Source organism: Bacillus rossius, chromosome 8 (assembly GCF_032445375.1).
Source record: "Bacillus rossius redtenbacheri isolate Brsri chromosome 8, Brsri_v3, whole genome shotgun sequence".
In the NCBI taxonomy this organism is placed as follows: Eukaryota; Metazoa; Arthropoda; class Insecta; order Phasmatodea; family Bacillidae; genus Bacillus; species Bacillus rossius.
The window spans coordinates 46,560,816-46,579,771 of record NC_086336.1 but is presented as its reverse complement, the minus strand read 5'-3'; the positions used below and the strand labels follow the sequence as shown (position 1 = coordinate 46,579,771).

Genomic DNA, 18,956 nt, shown 5'->3' with positions numbered 1-18,956 from the left:
ATGATCATATAGGTATACCTATATGATGATATTTTGTTTGAAGTATTTTTTTAACGTGTATTTATTTAATTATTACAGGTTGTGTGCATATACTTTATTTTGATATTATGTTTGAACACATGCAACGTAATTTTGTCAACCTCGTATCCTTTACAGTATGTTGTGTTAGGTATTGTCAGAGCAGTTTTTACCTTCAAACGAATCTTAATTTGCAATTGTATTTTTGTGCCAATTTTAAAACAAATACAACTCTTAAGACATTCTCTTTGCCTATATGTTACTTAACAAACTCTTTTTGACAGGTTCATTTGCTCCTAACTCTACAACTCCTAGGCAGCGAAAGAGACGGCAAGTAAAACAACTCATGGTCCAGTGTTTACTTTGTGACGCTTACATGGCTTGTTTTTTCCGGTGATGGCTTTGGTGCTCAGCCGCGGGAGGCTCACGGCCGGGGATGTGGCCCTTGTTCGCCATGTGGAACGCCGGGCTGACGAGCGTCATCGTGCCGACGCTCGCGGCGGTGTCTCTGTTCGCCACCGCCGTGTTCCTAGTCCGGCAGCTCACCAGGGAGGTGCACATCCCCATCCGGGATGCCACGAAGCAGCACAACTGGCTGAGCGCCCGGCTGCTGGAGAAGGTAGGTGCGAGCGTGCCGAGGGAGGAGCATGGAGAGATTTCTGAATAGTGCCCTGATTATAAAGAGCATTCATTTATTTATGAAACCGTTTTTGTCCCTGTAAACTATATTTTAGAATATGATTTTTTTTTTGACGTGATAACGTCTTATAAATCAATGAACGCCGGCTGCACGCACGAAAAAAGCATGACTCATTGTCATGCTCCGCCTGAGCCGAGCGTGCAAGCGAGAGCGCGGAACAAGCGATAGAGAGGCACGATCGGCTTGTGACGCATCTATCTCTCTTCCACCCCATCGGCCGATGCGTCCCGAGTAGAAGAGAGACAGCGGCAGCACACAACCTGCACGTGAACTGTTTTTTTGTCAACGGTTTGTAAAGTGAAGTGAAAAGTTAATGTGGTTTCCATTGTTTATCACAACAACAATTGTGGCAAAAAAGGTAATTAATTCTGGCATTTTAAGAATTTGATTAGCGATATAATCTCATACATTTGTTCTTTGATTATTTTTAAAAAAAGTAGCATCGGTCTGCGAGTGCAGTAATAATAGGTTATGTTACAATTTTGACTAAAAAATTATTATCTCATATAAACGATCGTATAAAAAGTCAACTGCTTTTATTTAGTATTCAATGAAAAAAATTATAATTTTCAATTACATAACTTATTTGTATTATACAAAATAATGATAATTCAGTGATAATAATTCAACTCAATTCATATAAGTATGCAATTTTTCATCAATGTTTTCTTATGACGTTATCGCGTAAAATTATTGTTCGTAAATCGACTTTACAGACAACCCCCCCTTTTTTTTTTTAAGTGAAAATGGCTAAAATTGGGGTTTTTCACCATTTTTTTCAATTAATTCAAATTTTGGTACAGAAATTGTAAAAATTTTATATGAATGTGCAGCCTACTGGTCTATATATTTCTATGCCACGAAATAGTGGGATCACCATTAAAAGTCCCTGAGAGGAATGTCGCCCAAGAGAAGACTGCATGCCTGTTCCTTTTCTTGCGTTTGAAGGTTGTGAGACACATGACGTGCCACTGTCAGTCACCCTTGGTGCTGTCACACATTCACACTGGTATTTCTAGCACGGTGTCTCCTCTGAGCGCGAGGCTCTGAACTGGTGCGCGGTATTCTCGTCGCGCATTGGACAACTATGAAATTGAAACCGTGACCGAACATTATATGGCAGAGAAATGTAGATAAAGGAATAATGAAAGTCCCTTAAGTGCTTTCAAGAATCTGTATGGGTTGTTTTGTGCCTAAAATTTTTAGCCATTTTAACTCTTGTAAAAATACAATTTAAAAACTAAATCCGGAAACAAAACTATTTTCGGCCCTCTGCGAATTCTTAAATGCTTTTCGTAAACAGACCCCACTCGGGTATCTTGAACAGTTTTCAAATTGCATTTTGTTTTCCCTGAATCTCTGCACACCGTATTTGTGCCTGGGCGGGCGGAACCCTTAATCAAAGCTCAGTTAATTGAGACTCCGTCGTAAACGTGAGGCATAAAAACAAGGCCAGGGTGTCCACTGTTAGTACTTTCATACTAGATCTAGTACTTTTATAACTTTTTTAGTGGTCTAGTACAGATCTAGTACTTTTTTTCTTTAATACAATATTATTACAGTAACTCCAATAAGTTTTATTGTTAAGCGTAATTATTTTTTAAAACTATGGCATGTATGTGTGTGTGTTTGGTGTGATATATATTCAAGTTAGAGCATTGCAATGTCATGATAACTTCCTAAATTGTTAAAAACCATAACAAATTATAATTTAGTACTTTTTTTTTCTTTCAAATCTAGTACTTTTTTCTCGCCCAAGTTGGTACAAAATATTTTTTTCCTTTGTGGACACCCTGAACAAGGCTCAGGATGTCTCGGAGATACTAAACGAAGTGCGCGCCGACGTGTTGCATTCAAATCTAGTACTTTTTTCTCGCCTAAGTTGGTAGGAAATATTTTTTTCCCTCGTGGACACCCTGAACGAGGCTCGGGATGTCTCGGAGGTAAACGGAAGTGCGCGCCGACATGTTGCAGGCCCTGTACTGCAGTATTTGCGAGTCGCTGATGATGGCGGGCGACGGGGTGTTCTGCGACTGCTGTGGAGTGTGCGCCGACAGCGGCTGCATCAGGACCGCCGACAGGAAGCTGCGCTGCAAGATGATAGCCGGGGTGGACAAGGGCAGGTGGAAGCACCACTGGGTCAAAGGTGTTTCGTAATGACATACAATCATTTATAGTTAGGGATTGTCCATTAATCACGTGAGGCTCAAAAGGGGGGGGGGGGGGGGGTTCGGGAAAAATCACGAAATATCACAAGAAAGAGGGGGGGTGTAGAGAGATATCACATGTATTTATATTTTCCCCCGATTTCTACTAAACCGAAAAAGCGACGCGTGACCTTGACTCACCGTAGCCAGGCAACAATATCCCAGCAACATTAACCACCCGGCTCGGCTTGTAGGTCGCCAGTAAGATTGTGATTATGGCGCCGAATACATGCGTAAATCACATATAACCCTTTCCTTTAATATTTTTATGCCAGTGAGAATAAACCTGCAACCTTAATGTGTGTCTGGACATTTTTATCACTGTGCTTAATTTTCCAGAATTAAATTAGATTATACCTATATTTAAAGATAATATTCTAAAATTTTTAAAAATATTTTGTACCAAAAAATACACGTGATTTATGGGGGGGGGGGGGGGGGAGTAGTAGTCTAAAACCTCACAAACAAATCACTAGGGGGGAGAGGGGGTTAAAAATTTGCTAAAAAAAAAAATCACGTGATAAATGGATGACCCCTTAGAGACTAGATTTTATGGTTTTATTTTTGAGACATGTAATTTTGTTATTAAAACAGGAGATTTCTGTGTTTACGTTTTTTTTATGTATTTTTTTTTTACTAATAATATCAACAAATATAACACTAATGTTTTATGATACTTATTTCACCCCAAACAGTTTTATTCTGATTGATACACTTTTACAATACATATTATAATTTTTAATGAACTTGTCCAACTATTTGGAGCTATAACAATAAATGGGCAAGTATTTATTTGTTTAAAAAAATGTACTATCATCATAATATACTACATAACAACAGTTGCAAGTTTAAGAAAAGTAGAAAATTTTCCATTCCATTTAGCACATACGTTATGGTAAAAATTACATGCTAAATAAATGACATTTATTAAACTAAAAAAAATGTTAAAATTTTATTTGTTTGTGGGTTAAGTTTTTGATAAAATTGCTGATTAATTTCATGATTTTAGATACATTTTGGTGCTTTACGGTGTATCAATTTGCTTTTTCGTGTTATATGATGTTTTAACATGCTTTTCTGGGATATTTTGGTTTGATCACAATTCACCATATAATCTGGTCCGTATTTATAGTTCAACATCATGTGCACGATTTGAACAATAAGACAAACAGAAACAACGTTAGCCATAAAAATTGATAAAAATTAGGAAGGATGGACATCACAAGCAGTGATTACAAGGAAAGGTTTTTTAATCTGGCACATTTGGAATCACGGCCATGCTGGATTGGCGATTTTACTAGATTGTCGAACGTCACTATATTTTTTAATGGGGGTACCAAATAAAAATTAATAAGCAATATAATAGTATTTTAAATAGGTTCTAATAAGCTGCTCTGTGGAAAGAAAAAATACAGATGAGCGTTGGTCTTATTGGTACTGGATTTCAGAATGTGCCGAACCAGATACGTAAAGCCAGATTAAAGACCTTTCACTGTTTATATTTTTGGATTAACCAATTTCTCTTTCTCTTGCACTTTTTTTTTTCTTCTTCTTCTTCTTCTTCCTCAATCTGGACAGACGTTGGGAAGTTTGGGAAGAGCAGTTGTGGGTGACAAGTCGTGTCTTTTTTTTTTTACCTTTGCTTATCTTTCTTTAGCTCAGTTTTTTTTCTCTCTGACACTCATTGGGAAGTTTTGGAGGAGCATTTGTGGGTGATACGTCAGCGCTGTTACTAAACTCTTGTGTCGCCCTGTTGTTGCAGGGAACCTGTCGCTGGGGGCGGTGTGCGAAGTTTGCGAGGACGAGTGTGGCTCCGAGCCGGGCCTCGTGGACTACCAGTGCTGCTGGTGCCAGCGCACCGTGCACTCGGCCTGCCACCAGTCCTTGGGAGAGGTGGGGCCCAAAGCTTACTTCCAGCTCTGCTCACGATCAGCTGGAATGGGGGAACAGTGTTCCTACTGGCGGGGCTCACGATGATATATATTTTTTTTTGCAGAGAGTGAGTTCACCAGAACTGTGGAACTTTTGGAATCACATTTGGGAGAACTGGGTTTTGAGTCCCAGTCGATCCATGATTTCAGCATTCCTTGGTTTCCCAATAAAATAAAAAAACATTAGGGAAAAGTGAGAAAGTCAAATACATACTGTTATTTTTATGTAAGCGAAACATTTTTCCGGGAAGTGGTGACCAGTGCAAAAATCTCGTCTAGCGCAGTGTTCTTGCTGTTCACTTGCATGTCCGTGTCTGCAGGTGTGCGACTTCGGCCCGTTCCGCAACTTCATCATCCCCCCGAGCTGCGTGACCTTGAAGAAGCTCAGCAGAATGCGCAGCAAACTGCAGCTTCGTTCAGTGACTTCTCCCAATTGGGAAAACTGGAACCCAATCATCGTCTTGGGTGAGCAACTCTCTCTCGTACTTATTTTTAGTTATTTTTTCTGGTGTGCTGTCTAGGTTAGTGCAACGTCATTTCTTTTTCCTTGCAATAAATAAAGTGGATAAGAATGTTATTAATTTAAATTTTGACATGTATTTGTGCATTATTTTGTCAGTCTAACAAAATACCAGTTCTTCAGGAATGGGTAGGATGTGAGCTTAGTGTACTTTGTTTCTGAAATTTTATTCTGGAGGACCATTTTGATAAAAATAGGTATGATCGGGTGAGTGAAAACTACATGAAAGAGACTATAGAAACACCTGACCCAAACAAACAACAGCAAACACACACCGTAGCCATCTTGATCACTGCCGACACAAGGAAAAAGGGCACAGGTCATAATAATGTCTGTATCCCCTAAAATTAAATTGTGTTAGCAGAGTAATCTCAATGAGTGAATACAATGCTTGTTACTAGTTTTATATGATTTAATCAAACTCTGATATTTTAGCTTTCATTTATATCAAAACTGGACATCATGGGAGAATAAATTGCATTAATAAACATAACATTAATATTAAAATACACTAGAAAAAAACTAGGGCCATCTTACATTACATTTAAATCATTTTTTAAGATTTATTTCCCTAAAACTTATCATTCCTCATAAAATACAATGTAATATTCAAAACTTAATGTCCACTATAATTTATGACAGTTTCAAGAGACATTTCAGAATACTGATATTTACTGGATATGATATACAGTTCTAGTCATGCACCATTTATTTCAGTTTCGTAATCTTCAGGACACTTTTCTTTAAGAAAAAAAATAGGTTATTTTCAGTAAAAGCCTTTTCTTGAAATAAAAAAAGTGGGTAATTATATTACAGTAAAGTTTATTCTTTATAAATTAGGTAAGATGAATCACCATAACAGTTTATATAGGGATTCTATTCCATAGAAATAGATTATAGTACAGTGAATTGAAATTCATTTAACTAAGGTATCGTTTAACATCGTGAGCAGTGAGCAGCTTGCAGGGGTGTTAATGGACGATGGTCACTTACCTGTTTCGTAGAGCAGTGGGTCTAAGGTGCAGTTTACTAACTTAGCAAAATACTGCCCACTTCTTTAAATACAGCGTCACAAGGGTCGTGCTCAACATGTGCTACATATGCCAAACGTAATAAAGCTGACAACGCATACATCTCATAGAATAGCGCAATTCTTCCAAACCCTGTAGCACACTTGCAGTGTACCGTTTCCTTGCTTGACGTGTCATTGTAAAAATAGAAAAATACTTGGCCACACTGAAATCTAAGTCCCATTCGCTTCTGCCATCGTGGCCCGTCTCCTGACACATGACTCATTATCCTCCGATCAGTTGCTAAAATTGCACTGGTGTGATATTATTCTTCATTTACCTGTATGGAGCTCGATAATAAAAAAATAAAAAAATGTTCTCATTTAATATCTTTATCAATTCTGTCTTACAAGACATGCAGATTTCTGAATTTTTATTATCAAAATTCAGAGCTCCAACTAAAACATAAAACAGCTCATAAGCCTAAATGGGACAAGGGATGGAGAGACCGTTACATAGTTCATCAAGGCAGCACTTGATACATAACATAGTTTTTGGTTCTATTTCCTGGAAAATTGTTGGATGTATATGCCATTTTAATTTTTAAGATTTGGAAGGTTTAAATTTAAAATATGAGCCTCATGAGCATTGAAACATGAGTGTATTAAGCCTCTTATAAATACTTATAAATGCAGTTTAATTTCTTTGTTATTTCTTTAGGCCTACTTTTGAATGTTACTGTGTTCTGCTACTAATTACTACATCATATTCAGTCATTTTTAACTTATTTATGAAGAATTTGTTGCAATCAAACACACGTGTCATCGGTATACAACATTTCATATTGAAAGTTCTGGTGGCAAATCGTAAGCCAGTACGCTAGTCTAGTCTAGTCAAGTGCGCAGGAAACAGGATCGTATCTTAAGCTACTGGCTGCAGCCAGGGGCGCAACAACAGGGCGGGGGGGGGGGGGGGGTCAAGGGTATTTTTACACCCCCCCCCCCCCCCCCCCCCCCCCGGCTAAAAGCTTGAAGTGGGGGCAAACGGGGGCAAAGAAAGTGCTGTGTAATCAATTTTTAGTCAATAAAACTGCTTAAATAGCACCATTTTCCACCTTGAAATACAAATTTTTCCCGGGGGAGGACCCCCGGATCCCCCCGCTTCAATGGGGGGATCGATGATTCTTTATAGAAAGGTATATTTAGTTGTTGCGCCCCTGGCCGCAGCGAACCGCAAGTCCGGGAGCGGGGACGGGGAGCGGGTGCTGTCGCGCTTCCGCGGCCAGCTGAACCCCGCGCAGGTGGTCGACCTGGCGGATCGACCGCCCGAGGCGGCGCTGGAGTGGTGCACCCTGCTGGGGGACGTGCAGACCACCATCCTGGTGGCGGGGGGCGACGGGACGGTGGGCTGGGTCCTCACGGCCATCCACAACCTCAACATACAGGTACCTGCCTGCCTGCGTGCCAGGGTCCAGCGACAGCATGGCGGTCGTAACATCCACTCGATGCTTTCTCGTGGGCAGAAACAAGAAGAAAAAAGTATTTTCAATATAGAGCTGTATCCCCATCCCCTCTTGTCTTTTCTCCCCTCTTTCCATGCCTATAATTCAGCCGTATGCTACCTCCATGATTATTTCAGTAGTAGTCCTATGTTTTCTCATGTTTATAAACTGTAAACACACTTAATATTGAGTTTAGCTTTAAATATATATATACACAGCAAAACCTATTTGCACTTTTCATGGGGACAAAGTAAAAAAGTGTAAAAAGCGGGAAAGTGTAAATAAAGGGAAAAGTAAGAAATACGTTAAAGTTATTTAAAATACAGTCACATCCTGCAGCGTTCATAACAAATACGGGCTACATTACACATACCCATTGCACCACAGTAAAAAAGATTTTAAAAAAAAAGGGCAGCAAATTGTAAATTTACCGTTAATAGCACGCCGTGCGCGGAGAAAGGTCATTGTACTCGATCAGCTGTTGTTATGGCGCGGCGTAGCCGCCGGCTGGCTCTCTCTGTTCTCTGAGCTGCGCATGCGCAGTATAACTCAGTCAATGCTCCGCCCAGACTCGTGACCTTCCATCAGCAGCCAGCCAATAGATGCGAGCTTAGCAGAAAAAAATATAAGCTCCACCTCCCGTGTACCAGTTTTGTCCAGTTCTAATACCAGTTTATTGGTATACGCACCAGTTTTCTCGCTGCCGTGACATGTTCAAGTTTACGTTCATCTTGATGTCTTGATACCAATAATAAATTATTTACGATCCCCAGAAATAAATGGTTAGTTTAAAAAATATGCGTCAACTGTACAATACTTCCAAAATTATAAAATACGTATAAAACAGTTACCAAGACTCCGCTCATTTTATCTTGTGAAGTTTATGTCTCATACCAGTATTTCGGCTAAGTTGTAACATGAATATACATAGTATCAGAACTTACAAGCAGCATCGTAAAGTCGTAATATTCCCGACATTCCCGTTACGCTTATACATTCGTGAGTTTACGTTTTTCCCTAGTACATTTTAGATTGTCTCCTGCCATAATTACTCGGACTTTTACACGCCTAGGCTTAAATTATTATATGTTTAGAAATAAAAGCAACTTTTCATGTTTTAAAATATGTATATTTTGCGATTTAAAATGTTCATTGCCGACTATAAACGTTACGTTTTTCACAATGTTTTTAGGCCTACTATGGTTGTTACGTGACGTAAATAGCGGGATGTATTAGATTTTTGAGATGTAATTCGCGTGAAGGTATTGTATTGGACTAAATGGGAACTAAACGGGACCTGAAGAATATAGTGCAAATAACGGGAAAACGTAAATAAGGGGTTTTGCTGTATATATTCATAGATGAATATTATATTTTCTTTTCAAGTGCCAGTAAAACGTTTGCAGAATTTGTTAATATGGGGAGTATTTGAATGGACCACAGACTATTCTGTATAATGCAATAGAGATTCTCTTGAACTTTCAGCAATTTACACCTCTAGCTATTGGCCTAACTTTCTAGTTCACTGAAGTTGTTGGGCCGACCAAATTGCTTTCATTGTAGTGTAATCCCACGATGTTGTGATTGCACTGTTCGTCTGTTGTTATTTGTGCAATGTTCTTGGTGGCAGCCGGTGCCGCGTGTAGCTATCATCCCGCTCGGCACCGGCAACGACCTGTCAAGAGTCCTTGGCTGGGGCGCGGACTACAGTCCTGAGTCGGACCCCTCGGTTGTGCTGAAGAAGGTCATGAGTGCTTATCCAGTGTTCCTCGACAGGTCAGTCATTGCCACACGTGACCAGCTTCGTTATTTGTTCATCCGTTGCGTAGTTACTTCTAGTAATGATACAAATGAAACTATGTACAGAAGTTTAGTTAGTAAATTTTCCTTTAATTAGTGATGGGCCAAAAACAAAATAATGCCCAAGAAATAAAAATGTTAGAGGCTATGGTGTTAAACATTCAACCCTTAACTATATTTATATAGTTAATAGGTTTGCATTTGCAGTTATGGGTGCATAGATAAAATACTTACATACAGCAGTCTTAGCTAGTGGTATAATAAAGCCTTGCTCTCTACTGTGTGTGTGTGTGTATAATTGTTCGTAGCGAGTGGTATAATAATGCCCTGTATGTATGTAAGTATTTTATCCATGCACACCCAATTAGGTTTGTTATTTATTAGCCAATGGAAGGTTGATTTACTAAATATGCATTTATAAAAATTTGTAATATAATTCAATATGAGATTGATTCCGAGCTAATGATGAACCTAATTACAATTACGTATTTATTTTATAATTCAATGATTTAATAATGTTAGTAAAATAATTTATATAATTCGTAATAGATAAATTAATGTAAATGATTCAAAACTGTAATGAGGGTGCTGATTGGCCAGCTAGTTACACAGGGCAGTATGAAGACTTCTGTGAAGTTTCTATATGAAATTTCTACCTTCACTCAAGTTTGTACTGAAGTGCCTAGATCAGAGTATTCATTTAATTTTTTTATGCATCTCTTCTTCGAACTTAAACTAAAATTGTTCACTAATTAAATTTTATGGTGCAGATTGTATTTGTTTTAGACAATTTTATAAGAATTATTTTATCGTAAAATACAGCATGTCACAACATAGTGCTATTTTTGTCTAATTATTATTAGACATTAGAATTTTTTTAAAAATAAAAACAACACTCAAAAATTCTGATTTAAAATTGAAATTGGACTTAAAAAGAAAACCATAAAATTTCTAACTATGTATCTTCATATCTTTGAATATCTTGTCAAAATTACGGATTGCTTTATTTTTATTTATAACAATGTTATTACATATTTTACACCTATTTTAATGCCACTTTTTTAATATTTGCGATGTGACTTTTAAAAACCCCAAATAATTGGCATATTGTCATTTTTTAAGTTGGCACAATGGTTGTCCAGAAATTGGCAGAAGAAAAAGGGGGGAAAAATAGTATTTTTTTTTTTTTAATTTGGAACATCAGAAAAGTTTTCAAACTTTTTTTTTGTTTTATTTTGAGTCTAAGAAAATACTTTGCTAAGATTTCATTTTCTTGCATCTTACACCAAAAAATTATGTTTTCGTATGAGGATCATTTAGTTTTATTTTACTGTGTTTAGCATAAATTTTTCTTTGAACTCCTGCTATGATAGTTTCGCTGTGTTTGAATTTGATTTTAAAAATATTTTATATTTGTGAATAATTAGATTTTTGATTCACAATTTGATTGAAATTTAAGAAACAGGGTTAATAGAAGCCTTATCAGTACAGTGGAATAAACCTGTGTGTGTGCGTGTGTGCGTGCTGACAGATGGAACGTGGAAATGCGGTCTCACAGACACATACGGTTCAGGAGAGAGCCTCACCAGTTGTTCATGTACAACTACATCAGCTTCGGCGTGGATGCCCAAGTGGCCCTCGACTTCCATCGCGCCAGGGAGTCGCGCTTTTACGTCTTCAGTAATAGACTCTTCAACAAGGTACGTGTTTGTGCTTTCTCTGGCGTTTTTGGGGATGGATGTGGATGAATTAGAAGTGGGAAACGTAGTTTACCTTCAGCGAGTGTGATTTTCCTCAGGTTTTACTCCCGTTTCCCCCCCACGAATGCATTCCATTGCTTCTTCATTCTCATCATTTAACCTCTCATAATGTGTGATGATATTGATGAGACATTAAGCACTAATTCATTAATTTGTTTGCCCAGATTTTTCTCTGGACCCCCAGCAATATGGTGCAGCAGTGGAATATTAAATTTGCATACAGATGGATCCAGGTTCGAATCCTGATCCGTTTTTCTGTGGTACACACAAAACCATTCGAAGCTAATGCTGGGATTGTTCCTTACAATCTGCCACAGCCGATTTATTACCCAAACTCGGTCCCTCCCTTGCATTGGTTGTCCTGCTACAAATATGTTCAACAGATATTCGCTTAGTGTGATAAAATATCATTGGTATAAAAAATACATGCAAGTGATGATAATTATACCTTTTTACACCCATGATATTACTGTAAGTTAATATCTTTCGAAAATATTTGTGGCAGAACAGCACATGCAAGAGGTGTATCGAGTTAAAATTTTATATATATAGCCCTTAAATAAAGTAATTATATAAAAAAAAACTCAACATGGCATATGAGACCGAGCCTTTAAGACCTACTTTCAGTATCCTTCTGCCACATACACAAATAGCATTGTTTAGAGAATAATAATGTTTATATCGTGGTAAACATAAATCTAAAGTACGTGAAATGAAGATGAACCAGTTTCAAACATTTTTAACGCTTTATTAGTCGTTAAGTCAGTCATTACTTTTCTTAATGTTCTGCCTTTCTAACTGGGTGTGTACCGGAGTGAGAAACTTTTTCTTTCGTTCCCAGTAAATGATCAGTGTTTGTTTCCTTTCTTTCATCATTCATTCCTTCCTTCTTATGACCTCCCTTTCTTTCTTTCCTCTTTTCTCTCCTTCCTCCTTTTTCAGGGTGTCTACAGGTCACGGAAGTCACCAAAAAGTAACTAAAATGAAGCGCTGGTCACGGAAGTACCGAAAAAGTGGCGCAATTGTTGTTGGAAGTCACGGATTAATGTTTATTTACCCGTCGTACGTAACGTTTCGATACAAATCGATAGTTTGCGGGTGTAGAAATCGACATATGCGCATCGATAGTCTCGCGGAAGCAGACGTTGATATCTTCTAATCGATAGTGCTTTCCTGTTTGCTGTTTCCTTTGTCTTCGAAACACGGATGTTTGGATTTGTACATAGATTTGTAATGGCTGCCGACTTGTGTTGTGTAAAGTGGCGTGGATTTTACTAATTATAACGTCATGTAGTTGTAATTCTTGTGAATATAAAACCGGAAAGAAAACGTTTTTGTTTGTGTGCCAGTTAACTGAGTTTATAGTAAAAACGTTCCGTGCGTTATTTACCAGTAAATCGATGTGTGCTTTTCTAATTAATCGCCACTGCAACGTTTTAGCACGTGGTACTAAATATAGATCGGCCAAAAGGTGTTTTCTGTAATTGATGCAAAATATTTCTTGACTTTTATGTATCATGTGCTATTTAGGAACATGGAAGAGTTTGTTGTAACAAAAAGTTACAGTTAATTATTTACTTAAGTTCTGGAAATTCTGATTGACACGTCTTCACGTGTTTATGTATTTATATGTGTGAAATATAAAAGAAATGCCTGGAAAGTGCAGTTTCCAAGATCAGTGGTTCAAAATGCCTTGCGCAATAGAAGGAAATTGGACGTCTTGGCTTAGGCCTGTAGAAAAGTCACAATACAAAGCTTATTGCACTATTTGTAGAAGCGACTTTGGTATTTCCCATGGTGGTGTATACTGTGTTAAAGTTCATGAAAAGGGGAAAAAACATGTTCAGAAACTCCTGGAAATCTCTAAAGGTAAGCAAACATTACTGCAATTTTCTAAGAAAAATGATGCTCCATCTGTGTTGGCAACAGGCACTTCACCAATGAACACTGAAACACAGAATGACTGTTCTAGCGGAACAACTAATAGTGATACTAAAAGAACTGAATGTGCAGGTACTTCTGGCATAGGCCTAGGCAATTTCATTTTGAAGGATGACGTAGCAAAGGCAGAAATTGTTTGGGCTTTAAATAAAGTAGTTACTCATGGGTCTTCACGTGGCTCAGGATCAAGTTCTGAACTGTTTCCGTACATGTTCCCCGATAGTTTGATTGCAAAAAATTTCATGATGCAAAAGGACAAATTGTCCTATGTTATTACTTATGGTCTTGGACCTTATTTTCAAAGTAAACTTGTAGATGAAGTAAAAAATGCAAATTTTTTTGCTATTTCCCTCGATGAAAGTTTAAATAAAATTAGTCAGAAAGGTCAAATGGATCTGATTGTACGTTTCTGGGATGAAGATTGCAATGCAGTTGTGACCAAGTACCTGACATCAACATTTCTTCAACGAGCAACAGCAAAAGATTTGTTGGAAACTTTCACAACTACTATGGCCAATCTAGGTTTGCCCCTAAATCACATTTTGCAAGTATCTGTTGATGGGCCTAACGTGAACTTAAAGTTTTTACGTGACTTGCAAGACAGTATTGGTAACGAGCTGGATGGAAATGGAAAGCCTTTTGATACTGGAACATGCCCTTTACATGTTGTGCAAGGGGCTTATAAAACAGCACACACTACAGTAGGATGGAAAATACATGAATTTTTGCGATCTGTGTACTATCTGTTCAGGGATTTTCCGGTTAGAAGAGCTGAATACACTCTGAAGACTGCTTCTGAAGTTTTCCCACTCAAGTTCTGCTAAGTTAGATGGGTTGAAAATTCAAGAGTACTTCAAAGAGCCATTGAGATGTTTCCATAACTTGTGAAATATGTCAGTACAGTAGAGAAAAATCCCCCGAATTCTCAGTGTTATGTAAGAGTGAAAGAAGCCTTGAAAGATAAGCTATTGTTTGCAAAGTTGGAATTTCTTCTATCAGTTTCATTGCAGCTAGAGCCTTTTCTAACGAAATTCCAGTCCAATGATGCTTTATTTCCGCTGCTCTATCAAGATACGTTGTCTCTCTTGATAGGCATTGGCACTCGCATCTTGAAGAAAAATGTGGTAGAAGACATCAAATCGGGTGTTCAGCTGACAAATGTTGATGTATACAATTCAGATTTCTTGAAAGCTGTGAGCAATATAGATATAGGATTTGGTGCCAAAGCAGCATGCAAAGACCTTAAAGAGGTTGTAGTGTTGTTGTTTAGAAATGAATACAGGTGTTACTTAAAACATATATTTTCAAAGTTTACTGTGAAGTCTCCACTCAAAAGTAAAATTGTTAAAGGAGCATCCTGTTTATCGCCTGAAGTCATCAGAAGTAGTCTATTAAGAAACTCACGCATTACCACTGCATTAGACATTTTTGTGTCAAATGGACACATGGCTCCACATGTAGCAGACTGCATCAAATGAGATTACTTGATTGTTTGTGACAATGCAGCTGTTAAAGATGCTATAGAGACATATGATTGGAGGTCTCAAAAATTGGATGCCCTTGTTTTGGAATTAATTTCTATGGCGAAGGTGGACAATGCTGCCCTGATTCAGTTTTGCAAGAAGATTTTAGTTATGTTTCATGGCAATGCTGCAGTTGAGAGGGGGTTTTCAGTGAACAGAGAATGTCTGGTAGAAAACTTGTCGGAAGCCTCTTTGATAGCACAGAGATGTGTGTGTATGATTCTGTTCATTCAGAAGGTGGAGTTAAAAATGTCCAAATCACTAAAAAAAATGATCCATTCTGTAAGGAATGCATCTGCCAGGAGACAGGAACCACTCAGGATGAAAAACATGAAGAAAGATGAGGAAGTAGAAGCAAAGAGGAAAGCCAAGTCAGAACTGAAGTAACTGCAAGCTACAAAACGCAGGATGTTAGAAATGCATAAGGAGGAAATGACCAGCATGGAGGATAGGATAACATTTTTGAAAAAGCAGGCTTAAAATTATGAATTATGTTTCTATCCATATCCACAGTGCAGAAACACATAGACCTACAAATTTAAATATTAACTGTCAGTGTTTTTTGGCCAGTGTTGAAATTGTGGTCTTGTATAACAACTGCTAACACCCGGGACTATTAAAAGGTAAGCACATAAAACTGTGTAATATTTTTTAGTATATTTTATTGCTTTTTCGTTATTTTCAATAGTGTATGTTATTACATAGTCAATAAGTTGCATTAAAAATATTCCTTTTTTCTGTGTGGTATAATGTGAAACGTTTCTGAAAACTTTTTACCTAAAAATGAAACGTGTAATTCGAAGTATCAACTTTTCTTGAAAAGGTCACCAAAAGGTCACCAAAAAGTCACCAAATTAATTTTTCTGTTGCCTGTAGACACCCTGTTTTTTTTTCATCCATTATTTCATTTTTCTTTTATCGTTCTTTCCTATTATTTTTTTTTTCCTTTCATCATTAATTCCTTCTTTCCACCATTCTTTCCTTTTTTGTTTTTTTCTTTCTTTCATCATTCATTCCTTCTTTTCCCCATTCATTGCTCCCTCCTCCATGGTTGATCTGGAAAGTGTTTAGACACCTCCCCTTGTAACGACGGAGAGAGTCACGCCACCGGTCTGCCGTGCCGCAGATGCTGTACCTGCTGTACGGCACGCAGCAGGTGGTGGGGCGCGGCTGCCAGGGCCTGGAGCGCCGCCTCGAGGTGCGCCTGGACGGGCGGCGGGTGGAGCTGCCCAGCGTGGAGTCGGTGGTGGTGCTGAACATCCCGAGCTGGGGCGGCGGCGTGCGGCTGTGGGGCCTGCTGGACGACCCCCCGGCGCCCCAGCAGGTCGGGGACGGCCGCCTGGAGGTGCTGGCCCTCTTCTCGTCCATGCACATTGGGCAGCTGCAGGTGGGGCTGTCGCGGCCCCACGTCGTCGGCCAGGCCTGCCGCGTGCAGGTGCGTGTGTGTTCCTTACCATCTGTGTCTGCTGACGGTCTACTGATGAATAGGGACATGTAAAATTCGCATTTGCGATAAAACGAATTTTTATGCAAAATTTGTTAGTTTAACAGGAATAACCTCACTTTTACATAATTTCCAATACCGCGAATTTTTTTTGCGAAATACGTCTGTTTACCACGAATAACCACACATTCCCGCCATTTGATAACTTAAAAAAAAGGAAATAAACAGCCTTTGTCACCATTGATAACACCATCAACTTAAAGACTACACTTGCCAATGTTTACGTTTTATTATTTATTTGATACGACACGTTCTTGGCGAACTGCACTCATGCACTAATACGTTACGTACAGTAGAATCCCGCCGATGCGACCCCCCTCTGATACGTCCATTCCATTTATACAACCGTTTTTTGAGAAACCGTGAAAAATTTGAGCAAAGAAAGTCTAAAATTTGAGTAAAATCGGCTGAAAAACAAGTCTGTTACACTTTGTTGGGCGCTATGTGTTCACGTTTATCTTGGCGAACACTGTACTGTAAGCAGGCAGGCATACAAAAAGACTGCTAAAAATAGATACCACCCCTCTAGACTGTTCACGCTAGCCAATACCGGTAATCTGCGCGCATCACCTGATAGCATCTACGCGCACGTCTATTGCCGTCCCGGTCCCGTGCCTTTGTCTTGCGACTGGTTAGTGTGATCTTGCCAGCTGCATCTCAGGAGACACTGGACACACAAAGCTGTGTACACTGTGTTGACGACGTCGCCAGGTGTTTGGTTCTCGGCTATTTTTCTATAACATCGCTGACTTCGCACATGTGCAGATAAACAAAAAAAAAAAATGTGTAGAATTATGCTATACACCTCGGACTCTCATACCCCGAACAATGGGTTCCGATAAATACTCGCGCTACGTGAATTCGCGTCATGCGAGTTCGGCTATGCTAGCCGGCTGGTGGTTATTTTCGTTCAAAACGTGGCGAAGGAACTTGTGTGGATCAGGTAGAAAACATTTGGCTATAAACGAAAGATATAAGAACAATGCTGTCCCGAAATGCTGTGACATGTTTTTGGAGTAGATAATCACAGCGACAGACCGACAGGATGGGCTCCCACCCTTGCCCTTCAGCAATGTTTGTTTTGACAGCTCAAGGAATTATCTTTTCAACGTCCCTTCACACAGCGTTTTTTAAAAAAAAAAAAAAAAAGTTGGAATGCAGACGGAAAAGTAACTGTGCAGTAAAATAAATACATATATTTACGGCCCTGCTAAATTTTTCTATTATATAAAATTCGAGGTATTAGTGATTTTTCAGCAGAAACTGCTGTGTGACTAATAAACAAATTGTATCATAATACCGTATTTACTGGCATAATGTCCGCAGTAATTAGGCTACATTTTTGACAAAAAAAAATGGGGTGCGGACATTGTGAGGTGAAGTCCGGGAAAAAATTTTTTTCCTCAAAATTTTACGTTTTGTGTAGAGTAAAAAAATAATTCTCTCATAATTAGTTTACTAGCAGAGCGCTGGTGACTGGCGACCCTCCGCAGCGGACGTGAGAAATGTGACAGGTGACGAGATAATTGTGTGCCGGCGATTAGTGGAAGACGCCACTCATTTTTTTTTTCTTCTCTCACTCGCGTGTGCGCTCCTAGGTTCAGAAGCCGCAGCCAGCCTACACAAACGCTTTGCGTGAAAAGATATTTTTTTAATCTTTCATTGGGTTGGCCACTGACGGAACGGGGCAGATGTCTAATGTCTGCATTAGCCGGCGCCGGCGAGCCTCCCTCCCTGTCCCTTGACCACTGTGTGTATAAAAAAACAGTGCGCATGTACCCCTACCACTTCTCCGCTACCTCCCCTACTTTGTGACGTAGTGTGAGTTGACGTGTACTGGCTTGTGCTATATATAGCCCATCCCCTTGCAACTCGCGTGACGTCGCGGGCAGCTGCGCAGTGGAATGCGAGTTTCTGAGTCCGGACGGTTTCACTAAAGATTATCCACCTACGGAAAGATGGGAAACTCAATGCTATTTATTATGCTACTAGTTCTACCCTAGCGCTCCAAGTTTTCACTCGCGGAACTAACAAAAAAAAACCGGCGGCTGGAAATTTGAATGTGGACATATGTGTGGTCTATTTAAAATAATTTTTTTTTATGGAAATATTTCAACTAACATATTTACTTTGACAGATGAATATCTTTTACAAAGGAAACTAAACAAGCAATTCTACAAGTAGAACTATTTGTATAGTTATTTATATGAATATTCAACTGTAAAAGTAAAATTGTTAGTTTTATTTCCTTTAAAAGTTTTGCTTTGTAACATAGTGTGTGTGGAATATAAAAATACGTATACACACATACATTTAATTAAATTTCTAAATTTATAATATATACTCTTTTTAATTACAGTAAATAAACTAAATGAAAAAAATATCAAATAAAAAAATTGCCACCTACTATTAGCTTACCTCATATAAAAAAAATCAAGATTTTGAATTAAAGCTTTACATTAATTGTTGTGAAAAACAAATTTTTATTATTGGGTTATAACTAGGTAAAGGCAAATGGAAAACTATTTTACAAAATGAAAG

The 18,956-nt window shown here is 38.6% G+C and overlaps 1 protein-coding gene across 1 annotated transcript in view; it reads left to right on the top strand.

The window, feature by feature from the left end:
• LOC134534854 (diacylglycerol kinase epsilon) overlaps positions 1-18,956 on the top strand; it is a 38,767-nt gene that overhangs the window by 4,743 nt on the left and 15,068 nt on the right. Inside the window, exons 2-9 of the mRNA XM_063373491.1 lie at positions 432-637; positions 2,693-2,864; positions 4,688-4,818; positions 5,177-5,321; positions 7,613-7,830; positions 9,518-9,663; positions 11,219-11,387; positions 16,038-16,346. Of these exons, the coding sequence (XP_063229561.1) occupies positions 455-637; positions 2,693-2,864; positions 4,688-4,818; positions 5,177-5,321; positions 7,613-7,830; positions 9,518-9,663; positions 11,219-11,387; positions 16,038-16,346 (1,473 nt within the window). The 5' untranslated portion in view covers positions 432-454. The remainder of the gene's footprint in view (positions 1-431; positions 638-2,692; positions 2,865-4,687; positions 4,819-5,176; positions 5,322-7,612; positions 7,831-9,517; positions 9,664-11,218; positions 11,388-16,037; positions 16,347-18,956) is intronic.